At 56.5% G+C, this 22,969-nt stretch overlaps 1 protein-coding gene and 1 pseudogene across 1 annotated transcript; one reads left to right on the top strand and one right to left on the bottom strand.

Annotated features, from left to right (window-relative positions):
* Positions 1-4,449: 4,449 nt before the first annotated feature.
* LOC125105180 (eukaryotic translation initiation factor 1-like) lies at positions 4,450-6,041 on the bottom strand (annotated as a pseudogene).
* A 1,024-nt stretch (positions 6,042-7,065) lies between these two features.
* On the top strand, positions 7,066-9,856 carry CKB (creatine kinase B). The gene is made up of 7 exons (XM_047738365.1): positions 7,066-7,258; positions 7,458-7,612; positions 7,686-7,818; positions 8,061-8,232; positions 8,884-9,007; positions 9,201-9,390; positions 9,472-9,856. The coding sequence occupies exons 1-7, from the start codon at positions 7,066-7,068 to the stop codon at positions 9,648-9,650; spliced, it is 1,146 nt and encodes a 381-aa protein (XP_047594321.1). The 3' UTR covers positions 9,651-9,856.
* Positions 9,857-22,969: the final 13,113 nt, after the last annotated feature.

Below are 22,969 nucleotides of genomic sequence, written 5' to 3'. Positions count from 1 at the left end.
CGCCCCCCGCGCGGGATGCCGGGACCCGCGGGCAGCCCCCCCCGGCCGCGGAGCGCGCCTCCTGGGCGCCTTTCGGCCCGCTGCGGCTTCCCTGTTTACACAAGCTCGTTCGGGGGACACTCTGGGGGCTGCAGCGTCCCCGCGGCCGGGCTGTTGTGGGCGGGCACCGGGGCTGGGCTTCCCGGCAAGGCCGGCCCTCGCTAGCTGCCCAGGCGCGTCGAGGCGCTTTGCCTTGGCCATGGTGCCCGCGGGACCGCTCTGGGAGCCCCTCAGACCGGGCCCCGGGGTGGACGCCGGATAGTGAAGTTGCAGACCGGTGGGTTGTCCGGGAAGGTGTCCAGACGGCCTTAGGCCCGGCCCGGGCTCCCCTGCGGGCACGTCCTCCACTACAGGGAAGCCTTGGGGCAGGGGCAGGTCGGTGGTGCCGAGACGCAGGAGCTGGGTTCACGCTGGGGTCGGGGAGGCCCAGGTGAGCGGCCTGAGCTGGGGACTGGGCAGCGGGAAGGCAAGGGCCAGAAAAGGGAAGAGCAGCCCTGTTCTGTCTCAGCCCGGCTGACTCAGAGCCAGCTCCTCGGTGGACAGTGTCGGGGGGAGGGAAGGACGACAGGGATGTGGGACGCCTTCCATCTCCCAGCTTCCAGCAACCAGGCCTTGTCCTGTTGGCCCTGGGGACCTGAAAGGGATAGAGACTCTCCCGCCGACCCCTGCTACCCAGAGGCTGAGTCAGGGCCTAAACCAGGGCCAGCTAGCAATGACCCTCGGCCACACTCCGGGCCCACATAGCTCCTGCCTGGCAAAATGGGAGTGGCCAGGCCTGCCATAGGGTCTGTGGCCCTTACCATGGGTCCCACAGAATCCATGGTGGAAACCCCAGCCTAGCCTCAAGTCCACCGCCCCCACCCTGCCCCCACCATGCCTCTGCCCTGGCTGGACTGGGTCTGGGAACCTCCCTTGGAGGGGGTAAAAAGTTAAGGGGACTTAGGTGGCCTCCCATTCCCCGTGGGTTCATGTTCCTCTGGGACCAGCACTCTGGCCACCAGGTGCCTGTGTGGCTCATCACGGCCTCCCTGCCTCTTGCTCCCAGCACTGAGAGGAGCCACCTCTCTTCCAGGTGATCTTTGCTCCTTTGGTGATGCACCTGCCTGAGTCACCACCTAATCGCTCCCCTGGGAGATGTCAACGTTCCACTTCTGGGGGTTCCTCTTCCCCAACCTCTCAGCTGCAGTATGGAGCTGGGGCTGGGCGCCTACTAAGAGTCTAAATTAGGACTTGGTGACTCGGTCGTGGTTTCCTGTGGTCTCAACTTCCCACTTGCCTCTGTCCGTAACTGGCTGGCCCAGCTCCTCCAGTGTTCTTCTTCCAGGCAGCCTACCCAGAGTTGCCCATCTGTCCCATCCACGCCAGCCCCAGCCCTCAGTCTGCGTCCTCAAAGCACCAGCTTCCCCCAAGCTCCAGCTGATGACCCAGGTCAGGTGGGCATCTTGCTTTGGACAGAGTTTATCTATTGAGGCTCCACTAACAAGAACTGATTCTATATAAGCCCAGCTAAGTCTCATCATATTAAACTCTCTCCACAATCCTATGGAGCAGGGGGGCTGCGTGGGGGGTGCGGATCACTTTACAGATGGGAAAATGCTGACTCAAGAGAGGTTAGGTAGTTGCCTAAGGTCACATAGGCAATGGGTCCACAGTTGGACTGGAATTTACAGCCAGTAAATCTGACTTCATTTATTTTTTTAAAGATTTTATTTATTTATTTGACAGAGAGAGATCACAAGTAGATGGAGAGGCAGGCAGAGAGAGAGAGAGAGAGAGGGAAGCAGGATCTCTGCCGAGCAGAGAACCCGATGCGGGACTCGATCCCAGGACCCTGAGATCACGACCCGAGCCGAAGGCAGCAGCCTAACCCACTGAGCCACCCAGGCGCCCGTAAATCTGACTTCAGAGAACCAATGGTAGATCTGAATAAAGGTGAGAGCAGGCAGGAAAAAGACCTGGAGAAAAGGGTCAGAGTCACTCTGGGGGAAAGGGAGAAGCTGAAGATGCCCACAGGGGAAGGCTGCACCTGGCAGGGACCAAGCTCCTCCCCTCTCTGACTAGCCTAGCCTCCTGCCTCAGAGTGCTTGACCCCATAGCAGCTCCCACTCCTCTCCTGACCCCAACCAGCTTCCCCTTTGGTTCTTCAGAACTAGGCACAGGGCACAAAGAGGAAGAAATGCTCACCCTGACTTTATTTCATTTTATTTATTATTATTTTTTAAAGATTTTATTCATTTGACAGAGATCACAAGTAGGCAGAGAGGCAGGCAGAGAAAGAGGAGGAAGCAGGCTCCCCGCTGAGCAGAGAGCCCGAGGCAGGGCTTGATCCCAGGACCTGAGATCACAACCGAGCGGAAGGCAGAGGCTTTTTAACCCACTGAGCCACCCAGGTGCCCCCCAAAGATTTTATTTTTAAGTAATCTCTACACACAGTATGTGGCTCAAACTCACAACCCCGATATCAAGGGTTGCGTGCTCTCCCCACTGAGCCAACGGGGCAGCCCATACCCTGACTGCCCTCTGAGGACAGACTCTGAGAATGACCTCTGGTCCCCTGCTGGGCTCTCCCATCTGGCCTACCTGTGCATGCCTACGGCTGCAGCACCATTAGGCAGGCTAAGTCCCACAGAGGAAAAGCTGGGGATTCCACTGAAGCTTCCCTCCCCCTCCAGGGCCAGCTGGTTAATGTGCAACCAGGTGTGATTTCTGAGGAACCTGGACCATAAACTGGTTGGGTGATGTCACCCAGCTTCTTGCCCAGACGCTGCCAAACCGGCTCCTTGGGCCCTGGGGAAAATGGAGGGTCCACAGGCAAGGGTTAGGCCACTGGGGCAATGTTATTCTAGCTGCGGTGGAGGCTGGCACCACCCAGGCCTCCCCACCCCTTGCTCCTCTGCTCTGGGACCACCCAGGCTCCCAAGCAGCCTCTGCTTGGTAGGGGCCGCCATAACCTTTGGGTCTAAGGGCCTTGAAGATCTCCTCCCCTTCCCCCAGCACAGCTGTCGATCACCCATGCTGTCAATCTAGTCCAGCTGAGGCTTGGCCTGCCCCAGGGGTCCCCAAGATGGGCTCCAGGTTAAGTTAGCCCAGGGCCAGGCACTCCCAGACCATTGAGGGTTTGCTGGACCTCTGACCTGTCTCTCCTGTCTCCCATCTTCTGATCTTCCTTCACTTCTCAGCAGCATGATACAACACCCGAGTCCGAATGCTGAGGACTGCTAGAGCCTCCGGCAGGAGGAGCACCGGGGCCTGACCTTGAGCAGGGCAGCCCCAAACCTCTGGACTGCCCCTCTCCAGTGTGGGCCGTGCTCTAGGGAGGAGAGGGAGCAAGACCTTCCAGCCTTCCACCCAGTAGGTCAGGCCCGTAGTGGCCTGAGGGTGGAGAGGGGGTTCTTCTGAGAAGCCCCGAGTTCCACATCCCCACCCCCATGTCTGAAAGCCAAGTCAGCCTCCAGATTTCCAGAAACAGAAACTTGAGCCCATAAGGCTGTAGGGGGATGGGGAGGTGAAGAGGACAACTGCAGATGATTTCTAAAACTGGAGGAAGGGGCTGCCTGGAGCACAGTGAGCAGAAATTCCAGGCTTAAGGGACACCTGCTATCTGGGCAGCCCGGGGCCATTTGCCACTTCGCGTTGGTTTGTTTTAAGTACCTAAGAAAATGCCGACTGGGATAAGAAAATGCCACTGGGAACAGGTCAAAGCGTGCTAAGGCGCACGAGGGAAGAGGCAGGAGTCGCACGTGTGCCGAGCGCCGGGGCTGCCGGCCGCCCGCACTGCACCCGCTGCGGCGCACGTAGGCAGAGGTGAGGGACTCGCTCCTCCTCTGGGTTTTTGCTCCGGTGCGCATGCCCCGAGGCACCAGAGACACTGGAGTTCCTCGCGCTGCTGTGCCCCGCCCCCGCCCAGCAGCACCCATCTCCCGCCGGATCCCGCCAGTATTTCCCTCGGGTTGGTGCGGCCGCTTGCTTGGGGTCAGCCTTCCGGCAGCGGCGCCACGTCCACCTCGCAGCCCGCAGAGCGCACTGCGCAGCCCGGCAGGGCTGCTGTGAAACACACGCACAGCTGCGGGCTCCGCCTCCTTTCCTGCTTTATTCGCAGGACAGTGTATGCTGGACATGGACACACAAGCTCCAATTCACTTTGTTCCCCTTTTTTTCATTATTAAAAAAAAAAGATTTTATTTACTGGGGCGCCTGGGTGGCTCAGTGGGTTAGGTCTCTGCCTTTGGCTCAGGCCATGATCTCGGGGTCCCGGGATCGAGCCCCACATTGGGCTCTCTGCTCAGCGGGGAGCCTGCTTCTCCCTCCCCCTCTGCCCTTCCGCACCACTTGTTCTCTCTCTCAGGTAAACAAACAAATACCTTAAATAAAGATTTAATTTAATTAATTTATTTAAAGAGGCCGCGTGAGTGGGGGAAGAGCAGAGGGCAAGGGGGAGAGACTCTCGAGCCCCCCACGCTGCAGGCACAGAGCCTGTCTTGCTTTGGAGCTTGATCTCACCACCTCAAAGTCATGACCTGAGCTGAAATCAAGAGTCAGATTTAACCCACTGAGCCACCCCGGCGCCCCTTTCTCTTCATTTGACCACACGAAGGAATTGCATTACTCCAAGCTAAGAGCAGACCCCAAATGGTTACATTATGTAAGCCACAAGGTTTCTGAACTTGCCATAAGGGACAGAAGGGAAATTCTACTCGTTGCAAGGAAATCCTCACGTAAGCTTCAGTGAATCAAAAGCACTTAAAACCCATGAAACTGGGGCGCCCAGCTGGCTCAGTCGATGGAGCACGCGACCCTTGATCTCGGGGTTGTGAGTTGGAGCCTCACGTTGTGGGCTGAGATTCCTTAAAAAAAGATGAACAACAACAACAGCCACAGCCACGCAACTTCTGCTGGTCGTCCTTAGTCAGCCGGGTCTCTGTGAGGAACTGGTGTGTGTTTTCGCACTGGTCACCCTGCAGCGGAATTACTTCTCCGTATTCTGTGTGCTCGTTGCATCACCATCGTAGGCAAGCTTCCTCTTAAACACCTTCATTAAGTTCTTTCTCTTGTAATCATTGGTGACCTGGAAGTAGGAAGGGTCTTCCTGCCCTTTCTCTGTTGAATGCTCTTCTGGATGTGACCCTCAGTGCCAGCAGGAAGCAGATCATTACTCTTATTTGCATTAGCAAAGGGTTCAGAAGAGTGGAGGTTCTGGAGGGCAGACATAGGACAGGATCCCTTTTCCTCGGTGGAAATGGCCGACGGAAGGCATGGGAGAAGGCAGGTGGATCTTCAAGAGGTGAGGGGTTTGAGGGGGAGGGTGCTGAGTCCTTGCTGGTGGCTCAATGCCTAGGGGTCTAACACATTTTTTAAAATAACTGTGTAATACTCCATGCTGGGGACACGCCTTCCTACCCCTGGCCAGTCCCCAAGTGATGGGCATCAAGTTCTATCCAGGCTTATTTGTATGTTTTTCCCACTGCACATCTCTATCCGCAAAGAGAAATGAGACTGTCCTTTGTACAGGCTGGATTCCTAGAAGGGGGACTGCTGGGTCATGGAGTACAAGCATTTTTAATTTTAATAAATACTGCCAAATTACTTTCCAAAAAGGATGTAGCAGTTCACAGTTGAGGCAGTGTGTGAAGGCCTGTCTCTCCACATTCCAGCCCGTAGCCAGCACTGGCTGGTGTCAGTCTTTCACATTTTTGCCATCTGGGTATATTGGGGGCAGTGGAAGGAAGGTATAGTCCTAGTTTTAATTTGGATGACTCTGATTTTTAGTGAGGGGCGGTTTTTGGTTTTGTTTGCTTTTAAATGTCACACATGGTTATTGTTTGTGTTTCCTCCCATCTTTGCTGAGAGTCTCCGGGGACCTGCCTTTGGGGGTGAGGTGGTGAGATGAACCTGTCCCCGGTGGAAAGGGGCCAAGGCTGGGGTCTGGAGACTCTGAGGCTGTGCAACCCCAGCGGCCTCCCAGGGCCACATTGTTCCCTCATCTACCGGGCAGGGTTGGGCCGGGGGTCTCTGGCTCGGGTCCCCCGGAGTCGGGGGACTTGCCCAAGGTCAAGGTACCGCGGGAGCCGCCCCGCTGGACCGCAGCCAGACTGCGCCTCCCGGCGCGCCCTCGCTCTGCACCAACATTGCCCGGGAGATGCCTCCGGGCACCTTGAGGAAGGTCGGCGGCTCCTGGCCGGCTCGGACCGGGCGGGGGTGGGGTGGGGGAGGGTTAGTACCTGCTGCGGGAGCTCGGAACGTTCACGCCTGGACCCTCGTCGTGACCGCCGCGGGCCCTGGCGGGACCGGGGAAGGCCAGAGCCCGGCTGCAGATGAGCCTGAGCGCCTTCAAGTGCCCAGCGGCTCCCCTGCCTCAGTTTCCCGCCCGAGGCAGCGTGGGAGGGAACTTCCTGCACGTCCAAGGGCTTGAGGTTTCGGCCGCGGGGTCCTGGGCGGACGCCGGGCGGGGTGGGCGGGCTGCGCGGGGTCCCGGCGAGGGGACAGCAGGGGTGGGCGGCCTTGGGAGGGTTGTCGGGGGCTGCGGGTGGCGGACAAAGCGGCGGCACCACCCCGCAGCGCGGGCCAATGGAATGAATGGGCTATAAATAGCGGCCAATGGGCGGCCTGCGTCGCGCCCCTTAAGAGCCGCGGGAGCGCGGAGCCGCTGCTGTTCGCCTGCGCCGCGCACGGAGCTGCCGACGGACGGAGAGCCCCTGCCCCGCCCGGCCACCCGGTGAGTGGGCCGGAGGGCGGGCGGAGGCCGCCGGGGCGCTGGGGCGGGGGCGCTGCTGCGCACGAAGGGGCTTGTGGGCCGCAGAGTCACGCACGCCGGGGTCCGCCGCCTGGAGCGCGCGCCGGTGGGGCCTGGGGTCCTGGGCGGTGCAGGAGCGCCCTGCGCGAGCTGCGGACCCCGCTGACCTTGGCCGCGTCCCAGCGTGACCAGGAGCCCGGGCAGCGAGGCCCCGGGTGGCCTGCGCGTCCCCGAGGGGCCCGGTGCGCCGGGTCCTCCCTGAACCCCGAATCACCCCGCAGCTCGTCGCCGCCGCCATGCCCTTCTCCAACAGCCACAACACGTTGAAGCTGCGCTTCCCGGCCGAGGACGAGTTCCCCGACCTCAGCGGCCACAACAACCACATGGCCAAGGTGCTGACCCCCGAGCTGTACGCGGACCTGCGCGCCAAGAGCACGCCAAGCGGCTTCACGCTGGACGACGTCATCCAGACCGGCGTGGACAACCCGGGTACGCGCCCCCTGGTTCCGGGGTCAGGGTGCGGGTTCTGATCCGCAAGAAATAACCGTGGGGCTAGGTTCCAGCCTCCCCCAGAACCCCGCTCGGGCCGGGGTTCCGCCGTTCCTCTTCCCGGACGGAGCTGCAGGGCCCTGACGCGCTCGCTTAGGCCTGGCAGTGACGTCACTGCCCCCATTCCGCGTCCCCGCAGGCCACCCCTACATCATGACCGTGGGCTGCGTGGCAGGCGACGAGGAGTCCTATGACGTGTTCAAGGAGCTCTTTGACCCCATCATTGAGGATCGGCACGGCGGCTACAAGCCCAGCGACGAGCACAAGACCGACCTCAACCCCGACAACCTGCAGGTGCGGGGCGGCCCCAGGTGGCGGGGCGGGCTGGGGAGGGGTCTCCCGGCGCTCACCCCGGCTCCGCCCCCAGGGCGGCGACGACCTGGACCCCAACTACGTGCTGAGCTCGCGGGTGCGCACGGGTCGCAGCATCCGCGGCTTCTGCCTTCCCCCGCACTGCAGCCGCGGGGAGCGCCGCGCCATCGAGAAGCTCGCCGTGGAAGGTAGGGGTCGGGCCGGCCAGCTGCCCCCCCATCCCTGTCCAGGGTATCAGTCACCCCAGTCACCCGAGTCGCCGCTGCCACGCTCTTATCTGCGCGCCGTGTCCGGTTTCCCGGGGGGGACGGAGGCCCAAGGCCCGGCGAGGTCGCGGTCTCGGACCGCCGCCTGGACCGGGCTCACACGAAGCCGGGCGGGCGTGGGGGCCGGGGCCCGTGTGTGTTCTCCTGAGCGTGCCCCTCGGCAGCTTTGTCCAGCCTGGACGGGGACCTGGCCGGCCGCTACTACGCTCTCAAGAGCATGACCGAGGCGGAGCAGCAGCAGCTCATCGACGACCACTTCCTCTTCGATAAGCCCGTGTCGCCCCTGCTGCTGGCCTCGGGCATGGCCCGTGACTGGCCAGACGCCCGCGGTATTTGGTGCGTGTCCCACTTCCCCTCCCGCGGGTCCCCCTTTCCCCTCCCTTTCGCCCTCCCCCACGCCGCCGCCGAGGAGGAAGAGGGAGGGGCCGCACTCCTGGGACAGGTTTGGTTCCTCCGGGGCCTCCTCGCAGGTGACCTTGACCGCGCAGGTACGTGAGAGGGACTCCAGCTGGAGGCGGCTCAGGCCTCGGGGGAGCTTAGAAGTGGGCGACGGGTGGCGCTGGCTTCTCTCCTCCACCCTCCTCTTGGGAGCTGGAGCTTCTTGTTTTCTGTCTCCTTTCTCGTCCCCTTCTCCGCGGGGACTCTCTGCCAGGTGCCGGGTTGACGCAGACGCTAGCGGGGGCTGGGGCTGGGGGAAGCTTAGAGCCTCGGGCCTGCACGGTCTGCGAAGGGCGGTTTCAGCGTCCAGATACACCACTTCCCTCAGCCCCTGACCTCGTAGGTGGGGCCCTCCGCCCTCCCCCACACCTCAGCCACGCAGCACATGACCGGCAGGGTGGGGCGCAGCTCGGGCTTCTGGGTACAGCTGGATTGAGCACCTCAGGGACTTGGAAAGTTCTTGGGGTCTGGGGTCCCTCTAGAGCTTTTTTCTGGATGTGTCCTAAGACCATAGTCCAAGGAGGAGGCTTGACTGTGCCCCTCCCCCAGGCACAATGACAATAAGACCTTCCTGGTGTGGATCAACGAGGAAGACCACCTGCGGGTCATCTCCATGCAGAAAGGGGGCAACATGAAGGAGGTGTTCACTCGCTTCTGCAATGGCCTCACCCAGGTCAGGCCTGACCACCCCCAAGCTGGGTGGGCACAAGTGGGGTTTGGTGCCAGGGAGGGGCCAGGGCCAAGCTCCAGAGCTCAGGCAGGGAGTGGGTGTCCCCCATCGGTCCCCCTGGGCCCTCGAGTCCCAGCTAGTCCCTTGGTGGGGGGCTCTCAGCTAGGGCTCACCTCTCCCACTTCTCTACCTCCAGATTGAAACACTCTTCAAGTCTAAGAATTACGAATTCATGTGGAACCCTCACCTGGGGTACATCCTCACCTGCCCATCCAATCTGGGCACAGGCCTGCGAGCAGGTGTGCACATCAAGCTGCCCCACCTGGGCAAGCATGAGAAGTTCCCGGAGGTGCTCAAGCGGCTGCGGCTTCAGAAACGAGGCACCGGTGAGTGGGGCAGCGGCTGCTGGCAGTCCTCCCTCTGGGGCAGCCCCCCCCCCACTCCTGCTGACCTGGTCATCTCCCCAGGTGGCGTGGACACAGCTGCTGTGGGGGGCGTCTTCGACGTCTCCAACGCGGACCGCCTGGGCTTCTCGGAGGTGGAGCTGGTGCAGATGGTGGTGGACGGCGTGAAGCTGCTCATCGAGATGGAGCAGCGGCTGGAGCAAGGCCAGGCCATCGACGACCTCGTGCCGGCCCAGAAGTGAGGCCCAGCCCCCACCGCCACCACCACCAGCCCTGCCGCTTCCTAACTTATTACCCGGGCAGTGCCCGCCGTGCACCCCTGATGTTCGCCACTTGGCGGCTGAGCCCTTAGCCTCGCTGTAGAGACTTCTGTCGCCCTTGGTAGAGTTTATTTTTGTGATGGCTAAGACGTTGCTGATGCTGAAATAAAACTAGGGTTTCGGCCTGCCGTGAGTCTCGGAGTAGTGTGTCCTCTTCCTGCGGCAGATGTGGTGCCCAGAAGCCAGGCTGTGGGGGCCTCCGTCCTTTCTGCTTCGCTTTCTCTAAGAAGGGACAGCAGTTGGGAGGCAGTCACCCTGCTGTGCCCCTCCAGTCCTGTTCCATGAACTCCTCCCTTGCCGCCCTGTCTACTTGGCTTCCTTGCAGGCGTGGGATGGGCTGGTGGGGAGGCGACAGGGAGAGGGAGGAGCTCCTGGGTGGCAGAGGCCCACCCCGAGCGTCTAGGGTCATTTGGGCCTCGGGGGTGGAGCCCGGTACTTAGCTCAGCCCCATCCTGCAGCGAGGGGGAGGTGTGGATGCGGCTGGGGGGCAGGCAGGAGCCCAGAAAGAACATGCCCCTCCTCCAGTTTCTCTTCCTGTCAGGGTCTCTGCCGCACTCCTGCCCCCTCCAGCACCTACAGTCTCTCCCCTCAGCTGCCCTTCCTCTTACCTCCGTAGGCTGAACGGGCCTAGCCCTTCAGTTCCTCTCAGAAAGCCCTGGGGCCCCTTGGGAGCTCCCTCCTCCATGCAGCCTCCTCTCTAGGACCTCATGGGCTCCCCATGAGGGGGCCTGGGCAGCAGGGTGGGGGTAGGGGCTGTTTAGGGTAGGGGCTCCTTGGTCTCCGTTTCCCAGCCACTTCACAGCTGCCACTGTCCTCAGCTGATCTTTTCGCTGTGGGGGCCTGGGCCCGGGCTTGGGGAGTAGGAGCGGACCGGGTGAGCCGGCCAGTGGCAGGGCTTGTCCTCTAGCTCCACAGTTCTGTGGACAGTCTGTGCTGCCACCTGCTGGCCAGGGCCACCTCGGACTTGCCCCCCCCACCCTAGTTTGGGGCCCTTGAACTCCCCCCGCTTTAGGCTAGGAGGCCCTAACCACCCCTAAGGTTACCCTGCAACTGGGCAGAGAAGCCAGGCGTGGCCTCTGCGCGCTCCGCAGCCTGGGCCGGGGCAGTCTGGCTCACCGAAGCCTGGGCTTTCATGTCCTCCAGCCTGGGGCCCGCAGTGAAGCTCCAGGAGGTGCGTCTTGTCATCTGCCTTTGCCAGGGGAAGGGGCACAGGCACAGAGGCTGGGGGAGTGAACACCTGGGTGGGACGGGGACAGGAGGGGGCAGGGCCCCTGGTGCACATGTTCGGCAGGGATAGGGTCTCTGAACCCATCCTTTGGGTTTGGGGCTGGCCCTTGGTCCCTGTCTTTGCTGACCGGCCTGGGTGTCCATCAGGTACGGCTCCCCTTTTCTTAGTTTGTGTCCTCCTCTGGCCCGTGGGGACTGGGCCAGGACAGAGTGTACACTGCAGACTGCAGAGTCCGGTAATTTGGGAGAAAGGGCCCCGAGGCGCACAGGAGTACGTCCTGCTGGAAGGGCCTTATGCTGGCTGCCCCCTGGGGGGCCTGTGCCCACGCTCCTTCCAGGCGAAGGCCGTCCTGCTTGCACAGGCTCAGGGATGAGCGATTGTTCCGCTCTACCCTGAGGTGTGTACAGGCACCTGAGGGCCTGTCAGGCAGGCACTTCACCTCCTGAGAGGTTTCTATGCTGTCTGGACCGTTAGAATGGGGCCCACTTCCTTCACTACCAGTGGTTACACAAAATAATGAGCTGGGACCTCCAAACCTGAGCAGGGCTCTCAACAGGACATCCAGGAAGGCCCGGGTGGCAGGCCTGGCTCAGGACTTGCGCAGGCAGGGAAACCTGACCTCCCCCAGAGCCCGTCAGGCCCGGCCCCACCCTCCTTACCTGTGCTGCCGCCTCCAGCGCCTGGGCGCTCTCAGGAAGCTGGGCAGACAGGCGTGCTTGCCATGGGCCCAGAACTACACCTACTTTTATGGGCCACTTGTTTTATTTCCCCTGTAATTTTCTCTTTGCTTGCTTTTATTCTCATTTTATTTAGTGCTTTGAATGCACTTTTCTAGCTGGTCAGTTCCTTCTGGGACAAAGTGGGGCTTACGGTGCTCTCCCCTCACTGGGGGTACCTCTGCTTGCCAGTCCCTGGACCCTCTGACCGGAGTCCCTACAACCTCCCCCTTTCCTCTGGCTTCCTGAGACCCTTAAACAGGGTGAATTTAATTTTCCTTATGAAATCACAGTCAAACATGGGAAGTCTAAGAACACCCTATCACACCACAATATGGAGAAAACATTCTTTTATTTGCTTCCTGTCTTGGAGGGACACCCACCAGTCAGCAGCACTAAGAGCATCTATCCCTGTCCCCCCACCGGGGCCCCGCCAGGACATGCCCCCCAGGCAGGGCTTCTCAACTGCACCCACTCACACCAGATAGGTGACTCTTGGGGGGTGGGGGCTTCCCTGGGCACTGTTACCCACCCCCACCAGGTGAGAATGGAAAATACCTGCAGACATGGCCAAACATAACCTGAGGGCCAAAATCCCCACTTGCCTCTGTTTTTTTTTTTTTTTAAAGATTTTATTTATTTATTTGACAGAGATCACAAGCAGGCAGAGAGGCAGGCAGAGAGAGAGGGGGAAGCAGGCTCCCTGCTGAGCAGAGAGCCTGATGTGGGGCTCGATCCCAGGACCCTGGGATCATGACCTGAGCCGAAGGCAGAGGCTTTAACCCCCTGAGCCACCCAGGCGCCCCGACCCACTTGCCTCTTTGAATAGGAATTAATTTTAAGCTCTGCATCCAACATGAGGCTTGAACTCACAACCGCAAGACCAAGAGTCACACACTCCACTGAGCCCGCCACGTGCCCCACGCTCCAGCTGCCTCTTTGAGAACCACTGCCCTACAGAAGCAGTTAAGAGGTACAGTTACTCAGAACGGGGAAGAGCCGGTCAGGACCGCCAGCAATAAGGGATGGTTAAAAATCCCGGCCACCTCCCTCTGAGAGGCACCATGCAGGCATCCCAATCGCGTGGAGCAATCCGCGAGACGGAGGCATGCTTAAAAAAGTTGGAGTGTAAACGCAGGTTATAAAACAGCTTGTACTCTGGATCCCGGAGCATGTATGGAAAAACCCCGAGCAGTAGTTAACTGTGGGTGGTGGGTAACAGGTGATTTCCTTCTTTATACTGTTTTCCAGATTTTCTACAGTGAACATGTATTACTTATATAAGTTGAAACAAATTCTTTTTTTAAGTGGTGTTTAAAAAGATGCTCTCATGTGTCACAGTTCGTGGGAGACCACTAAGGCAGGACTTCACTGCCACCGCCCGTCCGTTGCTTGGCACAAACTGATCACCGCCCCTGGGGTGGAAACAGAGTCGAGGCGAGGGGGGAATGGCTCCACGGTCACCGGTTTGAGACCACACGTTCCAAGTCCTGCGCTCCTTCTGCTGCTCCTTGACTTTTCAGAACATTCTAGACCTTCAGTGTGCAGCTCCTGCCACTCTGAGCTTCGACCGCACAGGCAGCAGCTGCTGGGTGTCCACGGGGAACCGTCCTCAAGCAGCCTGGAGTCTGCACCCTGCACTCGCGCGGATTCCAAGCCACTTTCTTCTTCCACAGGTAACAAAGGGAAGCAGTGTTTGGCAAGACTCATCTTTGTGGCTGTGAGGTTTCCATGGATGAGGGAGCAGCATGTCAGTTTGGAGAACTATGAGTTTTACCTGTGAATTGGATGACACTAACCTTGGTTCCCAAGTCTGGTCACAGACTGTCTGCAGGGATCCCTGCACGGTGTATAGACTCCTTCCCCCTTTCTCCCCAAACCTGTCTTTGTAGAACTCATTCTGCTTCCGTGAAGTCTTTCAAAGAACCAAAGATGATGTTTTTGGTTTTAGAAATAGGACTTTCACACCCTTCTCAGAGTTGGGGGCTTGTCAAAACTTAAGGCTCAACTTAAACATTTAACTTTAAGACCCAGAAGAGCTTAAAGTACTCCTAGCTCCTCCCATTCATAACAAGAAATCCATTTCCTAGTAGCCATTCTCCCCTTCTCCTTTCAGAGCACAACCCTGGCTTTGAGCCCAGCACGCAGCTGCACTGCTAGAGGAGCACATTTCAGAGACGCCCTGAGGCGGCTGCAACCATGGGGATAAAAATGCTCCAGCAGCCATCTTGGGCTGTGAGGCAAGGGCCAGCTAGGGCCAGCAAACAAACACCACATGTGCAGTGCACGCACCTGGCATGCACACGTGCCACGGCTAGCACCACTCCTGCTGTGGTGATGGGGACTGGGGTGCTGCCCTGCCGTTCATGGACCCAACTACAAGGCTTGCTGGTCTGGCAGGACTTGGAGGTAAATCTGTCCAAGACTTTAGTTGGAACTCAATCCAGTAGCTCCAGAAACACAGCCTGGCTTTACCCCTCCCCTTCCCAAAGCCAGTGTGCACTCAGAACGGCAACATGCGAGACCAGAGACACACGGCAGACACCAACACCTCCAGGCCTGCTTTCATTTGCTGCTTTTGGTCTGACCTCGAGCTCCCTTCTGCATGCCTGTTTCCTGCTTTCCACATCTGGTCCACCCTAGCGGAGGTCCACCTATGCCCAAATTCCCGGGAGGCCCTCCCCGCCTGCCCTAGCCCTCCTTTTGGGAAGGACCTCAATCCTCACATGTCATTGTCCTTGGGCTTTATCCTTTAGTCACTCTCCTGTCATAACCTGCTTTGCTGTGAATCTTCTCTAGAACCCTGACTGTGGGGTCAGGCTTTGGGTCTTCCTCCATCCATCCTGCCCCACCCCAAGCGGGCTGCTTCCATTACTGGGAAAGGTGGCCTGTGTTAACACATCCCCTGGGGTTATTCTAGAAACACACGACTTAGCAACAAAAGACAATGTCCATTAAGTATTCACTGAAGTGAAAAGTCTAGTTTTGTCAATACTTTTGACCCACCAACTGCCCAACACATTCAGAAGCACTTCAAACGCAGTACCCTTCCGAGAAGAAATAATGAAGGTGGCCCATGTTTAACCACACTCGAAGCTGTGGACTTTGTGCTCGACAGGCTCCGTCCGCGCTGCTGCAGCAAGAATCAGAGCGACGCACTCACCTTAGAGAGGAAATGCTCTGGGTAGGGGGAGGCCAGAGGTCCTGCCTCCTCCTCCTCATTCTTCCTGGAGACCAGAAAGGAGGGCCAAAGTGCTTACTATTTCCTCTGTTCTCCTAGCCCGAAGAACACAGGACAACAGGACTTGGCCCAGTTCCGGTGTTTTGGTCTAACATTACTGACATGATTCCAGGAAATGCAACCCAACAAAATGTGCCCTGCATATTTAGTGATGTGGGGACAAAAGACACACGGCAGCGCCTTTCTGGAAAGCAGAACCCCTGCCCGCTACATACAGGCTGGACCGCTGTTTGATGGGCCGCAAGACAAGCCCAACAGGATTCTCCGGAGTTCAGAGAAGGTGGGAGGACCCAGTGACCCAGGGCACCGGGCTGAGAGGATGGGAACTGCAGAGATCGGAGGCAGCAGGTGACGAATGAGCTGCATGCTGCAGAGTGAGCAGAAGCTGGCCAGAGGACAGGAGCAGAGGAGGGACGAGCTTGAGCAGTGCCCCGGGGTACACAGAGCAGCTCCTGGTGCCGCACTGGGAAATGGCCCTCAGGGGCACCGTCTACCAAAGGATTTTGGGTGCCATATTCATGAACATGACTGCATAAGCTCCTATTTCCCAGCTTATTTCCATGCAAAACACGTCGGATTTAAGAATGTATTCGCACCTACCCACGCCTGCTGGCAGCTCCCTTTAGAGTGAGGAGAGGCAAGTCAGTGCAGACCTCACTCCGGAAGGAGCTAGCATGCCGGTGCCCCACACTGGCCAGGATGCTTCCACTTTGGTCCCTGGGACCTGGCTTCCTAGTGTAGCAGGGTCTATTTTTGTCTGGCGACAGAACTCTATCCCAATCCTGCCATGTCACTTCCTGAGAAAGTACTGGACCAAAGTCCTCTTAAGAGAACAGAGGTGCATTGTCTGACATACTTTACTGGGATGGTGACAAGACAGAGCCTGTCCAGCACGGCACTGGCCATGGCACAGCCCCCACACACGCCCTGAGTCTGAAGTAGGATGAGCCTTCCATGGCTGCCTTTGCACACTCACGGCTTCCCTTTCCACCGAGCAGACCAGGAGGTGCTTCAGGCTGCCCCTGGAACCTCCAACTCCTCCCCTTCGTGTAGCACTGACCATACCACATTCCCAGACTCTGTGCGCCTCTCCCGGTGAGAGCGAGCTATTAGCAGACTTAGGTTTTACTGTAGTTCCTTTTGGACCCCCAGAGTTCAGCATAGGGCCCTCCAGAGTAGCTGTCTCACTCTGACCCCCCCAAAATGCATGTCGAACCAACCTGTGAACAAACCACCATGAAAAATCTTCACGTTTTGTCCTGAAACACCTGAAAAGAACTGGGGCAGTTTAACTTGGAGAAGCAAAACTCGGGAAGAAAGACAATTTTTATCTTCAAATACTTGAGCCCTGACTAGTGAAACCTCCTAGGAGCAGGAGGCCACCAGGGCTGGGCAAGAAGCTGCCTGAGCATCAGGAACATCCAGGACCAGACAGGACTCTCTGCCAGCCCCCCTCCCCCAGCCCAGGGTATGTGCACGTGCATGTGCACAACCTAGCACTGAAGGTGCCCAGCAGAAGCTGGACAAGTTCCTGATGAGCAATTCCACATTCCCCTCCAGCTCGAGGGATGCGTTCTAGAGCTCTGGCTTAAAATAGCACATAGAGGTGGGTTCAGCGGGTGGGAGGCAGAGAGCAGGAAGCTGCAGAAGGCACGAGCTGAGGGAAGGGCTGCGGCATGATCAGCTGTCCCTGCTCTCAGTGACGCCCCCCAGGAAGGCACCTATTTGTCAACCCACTTGGTGAGAAGATATCTCACCACGGCCACAAACCACTGCGATGGGTATCTGGGGAGCTGGAAAAAGACATGAGAACCTCAGAATTTGTAACCAATCAAGCCCCACCACAGAAACAGCGAAACAAATCAACAAAGCAATCCAACCAAAGCCAACAGCCGTGGAAGGGCCTCCTGTAGGCCCAAACTCCCTAGCCTTCCCGGAGAGACCTGGGTCATCTCAGCAAGCTGTGCTCTATCTAGTCTCACCCCAAGGAGCAGGCTCCCTGTCTCAGGCAGGAGGTACCCGAGCTCTGCGCCTCCTGCCTCCCCTCTGGCTTGGTGCCTGTGACCAAGCACTGGGAGCTGAGGGCTACTGTTCACACCCCAAAGACTCTCCGACCTCCAGCTTGCCACTCCACTGCCAAGCCTCACACGGCTGCTCTCTTAATGCCCTGAAACCTAAGCATCACGCTGTGCATCTCTGCAGTGTGGGACACGGATTAAGGGTCTAAGCCAAGAGCTTAAACCCCCAGTTTCACATCGGATGGCAAATGTCATATGATTCAGGACCTAATCCTGGACGCCCACAGCACCCACCCAAGGACTGGTGTGTCTTGCGCCTGACTTGACCGAATGACACAATATGGGCATCAGCTATTTGGACAACTCAGTGAAGAGAAAAGCACATTCCCAGCCCACCTCTGAGCCTTGTCTATAAAACAGAAAGTTCTCTTGACTCAGACGGTTGCTGGAGACCAAGGACGATGGGCCACAAATCAAAACACCAGTTCCTATGGCTGCGCCTGCCTCATCCTTGGGCCTGGGGCTATGGGGGAACCTCAGTAAGAGTTCTGACTGAAGCCACTGAAATTGCCTTGTGCTTTCCAGGTATTTCTTGCCCATTCTACAACTATTACTACTAGTACTTACTACTACTACTTCTCCTCCTCCATCAACACCATCATCATTATTTTAAATGAATACTTATTTTGTATTAAGTACCTGGCACTATTCTAGGTACCTGGATATAGGGGAAAAAACACACAAACCACCCTTCCCCTTGGGGCCTGATTTCTAACAAGGACAGGGAGAGTGGATACAGAGACAAAATACATTTGTCCACGCTGCTGACTCTTAGCACAACATGAAGCAGCAGAGAGTGGGATGACAGACCTGGGCAAGCTGGCTGGAAAAGCCTGTGTGGTGTGGTGTGATTTTACTTTATTCTTTCTTAAAACGTAGGCTCCATGTCCAACATGGGGCTTAAACTCATGAGCCTGAGATCAAGAGTCACATGTTCTGCAGACTCTGGGCTGGCCAGGCACTCCTGAACCGATGGGATTTTAAATGTGATGGCAGGGGCATGTGGGCAGCTTAGCTGTGGCTGGGCATCCAATGCTCGATTTCCGTGCAGAGTCTGCTGGAGATTCTCTCTCTCTCCCTCCCTCTGCCTCTCCCCTCACTCTTGCTCCTTCTAAAATAAATCTTTAAAAGTGATGGCAGGGGCGCCTGGGTGGCTCAGTGGGTTAAAGCCTCTGCCTTCGGCTCTGGTCATGGTCCCGGCGTCCTGGGATTGAGCCCTGCATCCGGCTCTCTGCTCAGCGGGGAGCCTGCTTCTTCCTCTCTCTCTCTCTGTCTGCTTCTCTGCCTACTTGTGATCTCTGTCAAATAAATAAATAAAATCTTAAAAAAAAAAAGCCTCAATTAAAAAAAAATAAAAAATAAAAGTGATGGCAACAGTAGGCCTGTTGGAGGAGAGGTGGCCAACAGTCTGAAGGGAGGGTGGGGTGGGGTAGGGTGAGGATGGGGGGGTACCATCTGCCTCCTCTGCCTAAGCTCTTCCACCAGACTCTCACTATTCCCGGTCTCCTGAGGACATATGCCAACACCGGGAGCCTGGAACACAACGGAACATGCTGGTTTCCTAACATCAGGCTCAGAGACCAGAATTCTACATTTTAGAAATTGGGGGAATTCTTCCCCTTTTTAAAGTATGTATGTATGTTTAAGTATTTTTAAATTTTTATTTATTATTATTTTTTAAAGATTATTTATTTATTTGACAGAGTTAGAGAGAGATCACGAGCAGAGGGGAGGGTCAGTGGCAGAAGCAGACTCCCCGCTGAGCAAGGAGCCCCATCCCAGGACCTTGAGATCATGACCTGAGCCGAAGGCAGATGCTTAACTCACTGAGTCACCCCGGTGCCCCTTTCCTTAGTAAGTCCTAGCTGGGAGGGCAGAGAGCCCAGTGTTCAAGAACTTCAGTGTTCAGGCTACGCTGGGTGGGGCGGAAGGGCACAGGGTTAGCTTGACTTTCTGTTTGAAAGGGCCTGCACCGGGGTGCCTGGGTGGCTCAGGGGGTTAAAGCCTCTGCCTTCAGCTCAGGTCATGATCTCAGGGTCCCAGGATGGAGCCCTGCATCGGGCTCTCTGCTCAGCGGGGAGCCTGCTTCCTCCTCTTTCTCTGCCTGCCTCTCTGCCTACTTGTGGTCTCTGTCAAATAAATAAAATCTTAAAAAAGAAAGAAAAAGAAAAAGAAAGGACCTGCACCTGTGCGAGCAGTGTAGTCACTAGCATCTCCAGGCACCCCGCTGTGTACTTGCCACCTGGTGGGCTCTGCCAATGACCCAGAGTGAGAGACCATTACTGCCGTACTTTATAGAGACAACCTGAGGTCATGAACCCAGAGCCCAGAACCCAGAGCCTGGAAACCAGGCTGCCTTGATCAAGGCCATACACCTCAACTGCTAAGCCACGTTGCCTAATTCAGGTTTAGACAGGGCTCTGATGTCTGAGTAAAGTGAATTCTAAGAGGTCCTGCCCCGTTAAAACCCATCCAACACCAGCCTTCCCAGCCATCTAGACCCTACTGTAGTAACCAGCGGACAGACCTCAGCACCTCTGCCACTGCCAGCAGCTCACCTCCCCGCAGAGTTCTTGTGACTGGGAGTTCATACAGGCTTCCTTGCAGTGTCCACTCTGCTATCCTAGCAAGCTGGCTCCCACCTTCAGAGTCTCGGCCCCGCCCCCCATCCCCTTCCCATTCTTCCCGTGCCCAAACCTCCCCATCCAGTCTCTCTGATGGTTTCTTTCCCATGTGACCGCCCTTCCCCAGGGGGAGAAGCCAGGCCCAGATGCCCTGCAAGAGCTCTGATTTCTAAGGAGCACAATGCTGGTTTGACACTGATCAAGCCCAGCTTCCCCCAGGGGAGCGCCATCACACCTACAGGGGCAGCATTCCCTCTGAGGGATTATCCCCCCCACCCCAGGTTCTGGTATCTCAAAGTCGTAGACCAAAGACTCATTTACAAAGCTGTGAAAATCTTGTCCTCTTTGTTGACTGGAGAGAATGCCCAGGTTCTACTCTTGGGGAGAGTCACACCCAGACTCATCTGTGCAGTGTCAGGGCACCTGCAAAGAACATTCTTCACTCACCATCATTCCCTTTGAGAGCAACCATTCCCCCAATATAAAGTGGGCTCTTGAGCTCTTTAAAGGGTCTCATGGCAAATCAGCAAAAATAAACCAAAATCCCAACCCCCAAAATAAAAACATCCCGCAAAAAGCCAAGTGTTGAGCAGGCAGACACATCTCCCTGCACCCCAGTGTCCCCCACTCTGTGGACACTGAGGTCACCACGCGCCACTCACAGAGCAGGAACAGCCAGGAAAGGGTATTCCAGGGACGGTTTCCACAGCAACCGTAAAGTGCTCATAAAGCACACGCAGCGAGATCTTTCTTTCAAATACCCTTCCCTAGGTTTCTGGGGAAACACACTGTGAGAACAGTCATGGTTGTGCTTCTCACAGGCAGACATGTTCCCTCCCAGCTTTCTGCCTGGGTCTTCACTCTTAGAAATGAAAGGATGGCCCAGGGGCCGGACAAATCATTAAGAAATGCTGTTGTGGGGGCACCTGAGTGGCTCAGTCATTAGGCGTCTGTCTTCGGCTCAGATCATGATCCCAGGGTCCTGGGATCGAGCCCCGCACCAGCTCCCTGCTGGGCAGGAAGCCTGCTTCTCCCTCTCCCACTGCCCCTGCTTGTGTTCCCTCTCTCGCTGTCAAATAAATAAATAAAATCTTAAAAAAAAAATGCTGTCTTGAGTCCTCTGATTTGCCTGATCCAGACGCGAGTCAGCGTAACTGGAATAGTAACTGGTTTCAGGAGTAGCACAACACTCTTGTCATGTAAATAAAAACAGTAGCACCACCCCCACCACATTCCTTACCTCACCTCTGAGGGACTCAGAGGAGTCAATGAGGGAAAAATGTGGCCTTATCATTGCCTCTGAAGTGATTTTCAAGTACTCTAGAATATTCCTTTCCAAAATTCACGTATGCGGAATAAAAACGTATTCTAAAGGAAAGGCAGGGGCCCTTAGTAATTGATTTGATTTCATGTTTTAGCTGCAGTAAAGGCAACGCTATCTTTGTTGCCACTGAAATGAAACCGATGTCAAGTCAGTGGTAGAGGCTTTTAAATGAGACCCACCTGAACGACTTCTGTGAACAGTACCCGGCTCTCGCCGGCTTAGTAGTGCATTAATGTGCCCACACGCTTCTGACAAACCAACAACCAACAATAACATGTACACAGAGTGGTCATCTCATCAGAGCACACGGGGAATGAACTTCTCTCAAAGGAGCCTAACTTCCAGTATTCAGTGTGTCCTTGAGGACAAAACTATGGCAAACTGTGAGAACGGCTCCTAGGTATGAACGTCAGCAGAGCTCTGCTTCTCCCTCTGCACATTTCCACAGGGCAGTGGCGGGGAGGAGCCTGCTGCGCACGCTGAGCTGTGAGAGAAGTGGGTGTGCAAAGGAACTGGGTCTGGAGGAGGAACTAAAATTCCCCAGGTGAAAGGAGGGAAAGGGGCCTGTTTTGTTTTGTTTAACAAGGGAGGTTGGAAAGTCCCAGTCAGGTCTACAGCCAACCCTGAGGGCGGGGCCCCTCCCGCCTCACTGCTCCTCCCAGGCCACACCCCTTTTCTGGGAGCTTCTGTCCCATATCCACATAGGATCCACCCAAGGGGCTGAGGGCTTCTGGGGTCCCTCCTGGGTCTCCACATGGTGTCTGAAGGACCCCCCAGTTCACTGCATTCAAAACCACGCTCTTGCTCACCCTCCCCCCACAGTAAGCTGCCCCATCCCAATGGGCAGCAAACCTGTCCTTCCTGCTGTTCGGGCCAAAACGTGCACAGCCTTGGGCTTCTGCTCACTTGTCCACAGCCGGCCCAAGAGCAAATGCAGTTGCTTATTTCGGGACATCCCACGGTGGGCCACAGTCTCACTGGGCGGCTGTAACTCTTGCCTGATGGCCGCCTACAGCCTCTGAAAGGCTTTCCTGGCTTCTCCTTGCTCCCTGAGAGGACAAGCCACAACCCCATCCCCCCAGTTTAACACGGCACGGACCAGGCCTCAGGTCTCTAGGAATGCCTGAGCCCACTCTGCATTTTTTTCTTGGCACTGACCTCTCAGTTGCTCCGACTTGACTTACCGTTCACAGACGGCAGTCCTATTAGAACATCAGCTTCAAGAGGCTAGAGGGATGTTTGTTTTGTTCACCGACACGTCCCCAAACACCTAAAACAGTCTTCTGCCCGTGGCAGCGAAGAGCTGAGTGACTGTCCAGACTTCCATACTTGGACCACCGACAAAAAACCCAGAACTCAAAAGAGCACAACAATCAATGTGGCAATTTTCCCAGGAGACTGAAGTGTCACCCTAAGTGATGAATTCATTACATTACTCCCTCTATATAACCATGTAGGCGGCAGAAAAAAGCTGTAGAATTGATTTATGCTCTGAATCACAAAAGAAAAAAAAAAAAGAACCCAAGAGAGGAAAATTACATACTTCATGGAGAACCCAGAACTGTCAAGACCTGGCATCTCTCCACACGGGTTCACGGAGGCTCCTGATTCCCTTCCTCTTCTGGTCACCAGGAGGGCCGACTTCTCCCTTTATTGCCTTTGGAGAAAAAAGATGCTAGTAATCACAAAATGCTGGGCTCCGCGGTAAGGACAAAGCGGCCCCAGGCCTTCATCACTTTCCATTTGCTTTTGTTCAGTCAGCTTGGTGGTGGAGGCAAAAACATACTTCTTAGTCACTGCCTTAATCTGAGTCTTAAATACAGTATTAGGAGACAATGCAAGATTTTACTGAGAAAAAGTGAATTTTTAATTATCTTGTGAATCTACTTAGAAAAACACAAGCAATGTTCACAACTATAAATTTAAACCTTTTGCACTAAAAAAACACAAAACAACAAACACAAAACCACAGGCATGAACTGTAAACCTGTATTAATTATCAACTAGTCTTAAGGTTAATTCTTAGTAGT

This window comes from Lutra lutra, chromosome 7 (assembly GCF_902655055.1).
Source record: "Lutra lutra chromosome 7, mLutLut1.2, whole genome shotgun sequence".
NCBI classification, from domain to species: domain Eukaryota; kingdom Metazoa; phylum Chordata; class Mammalia; order Carnivora; family Mustelidae; genus Lutra; species Lutra lutra.
This window is presented reverse-complemented; position numbering and strand designations above follow the sequence as displayed.

Bases quoted from the DNA above. Each gene is read 5' to 3' on its own strand.
- CKB (XM_047738365.1), top strand. From the start codon at position 7,066: ATGCCCTTCTCCAACAGCCACAACACGTTGAAGCTGCGCTTCCCGGCC. The intron at 7,259-7,457 runs GTACGCGCCCCC...GCGTCCCCGCAG, and splicing joins GACCGGCGTGGACAACCCGG to GCCACCCCTACATCATGACC. The intron at 9,008-9,200 runs GTCAGGCCTGAC...CTCTACCTCCAG, and splicing joins TCTGCAATGGCCTCACCCAG to ATTGAAACACTCTTCAAGTC.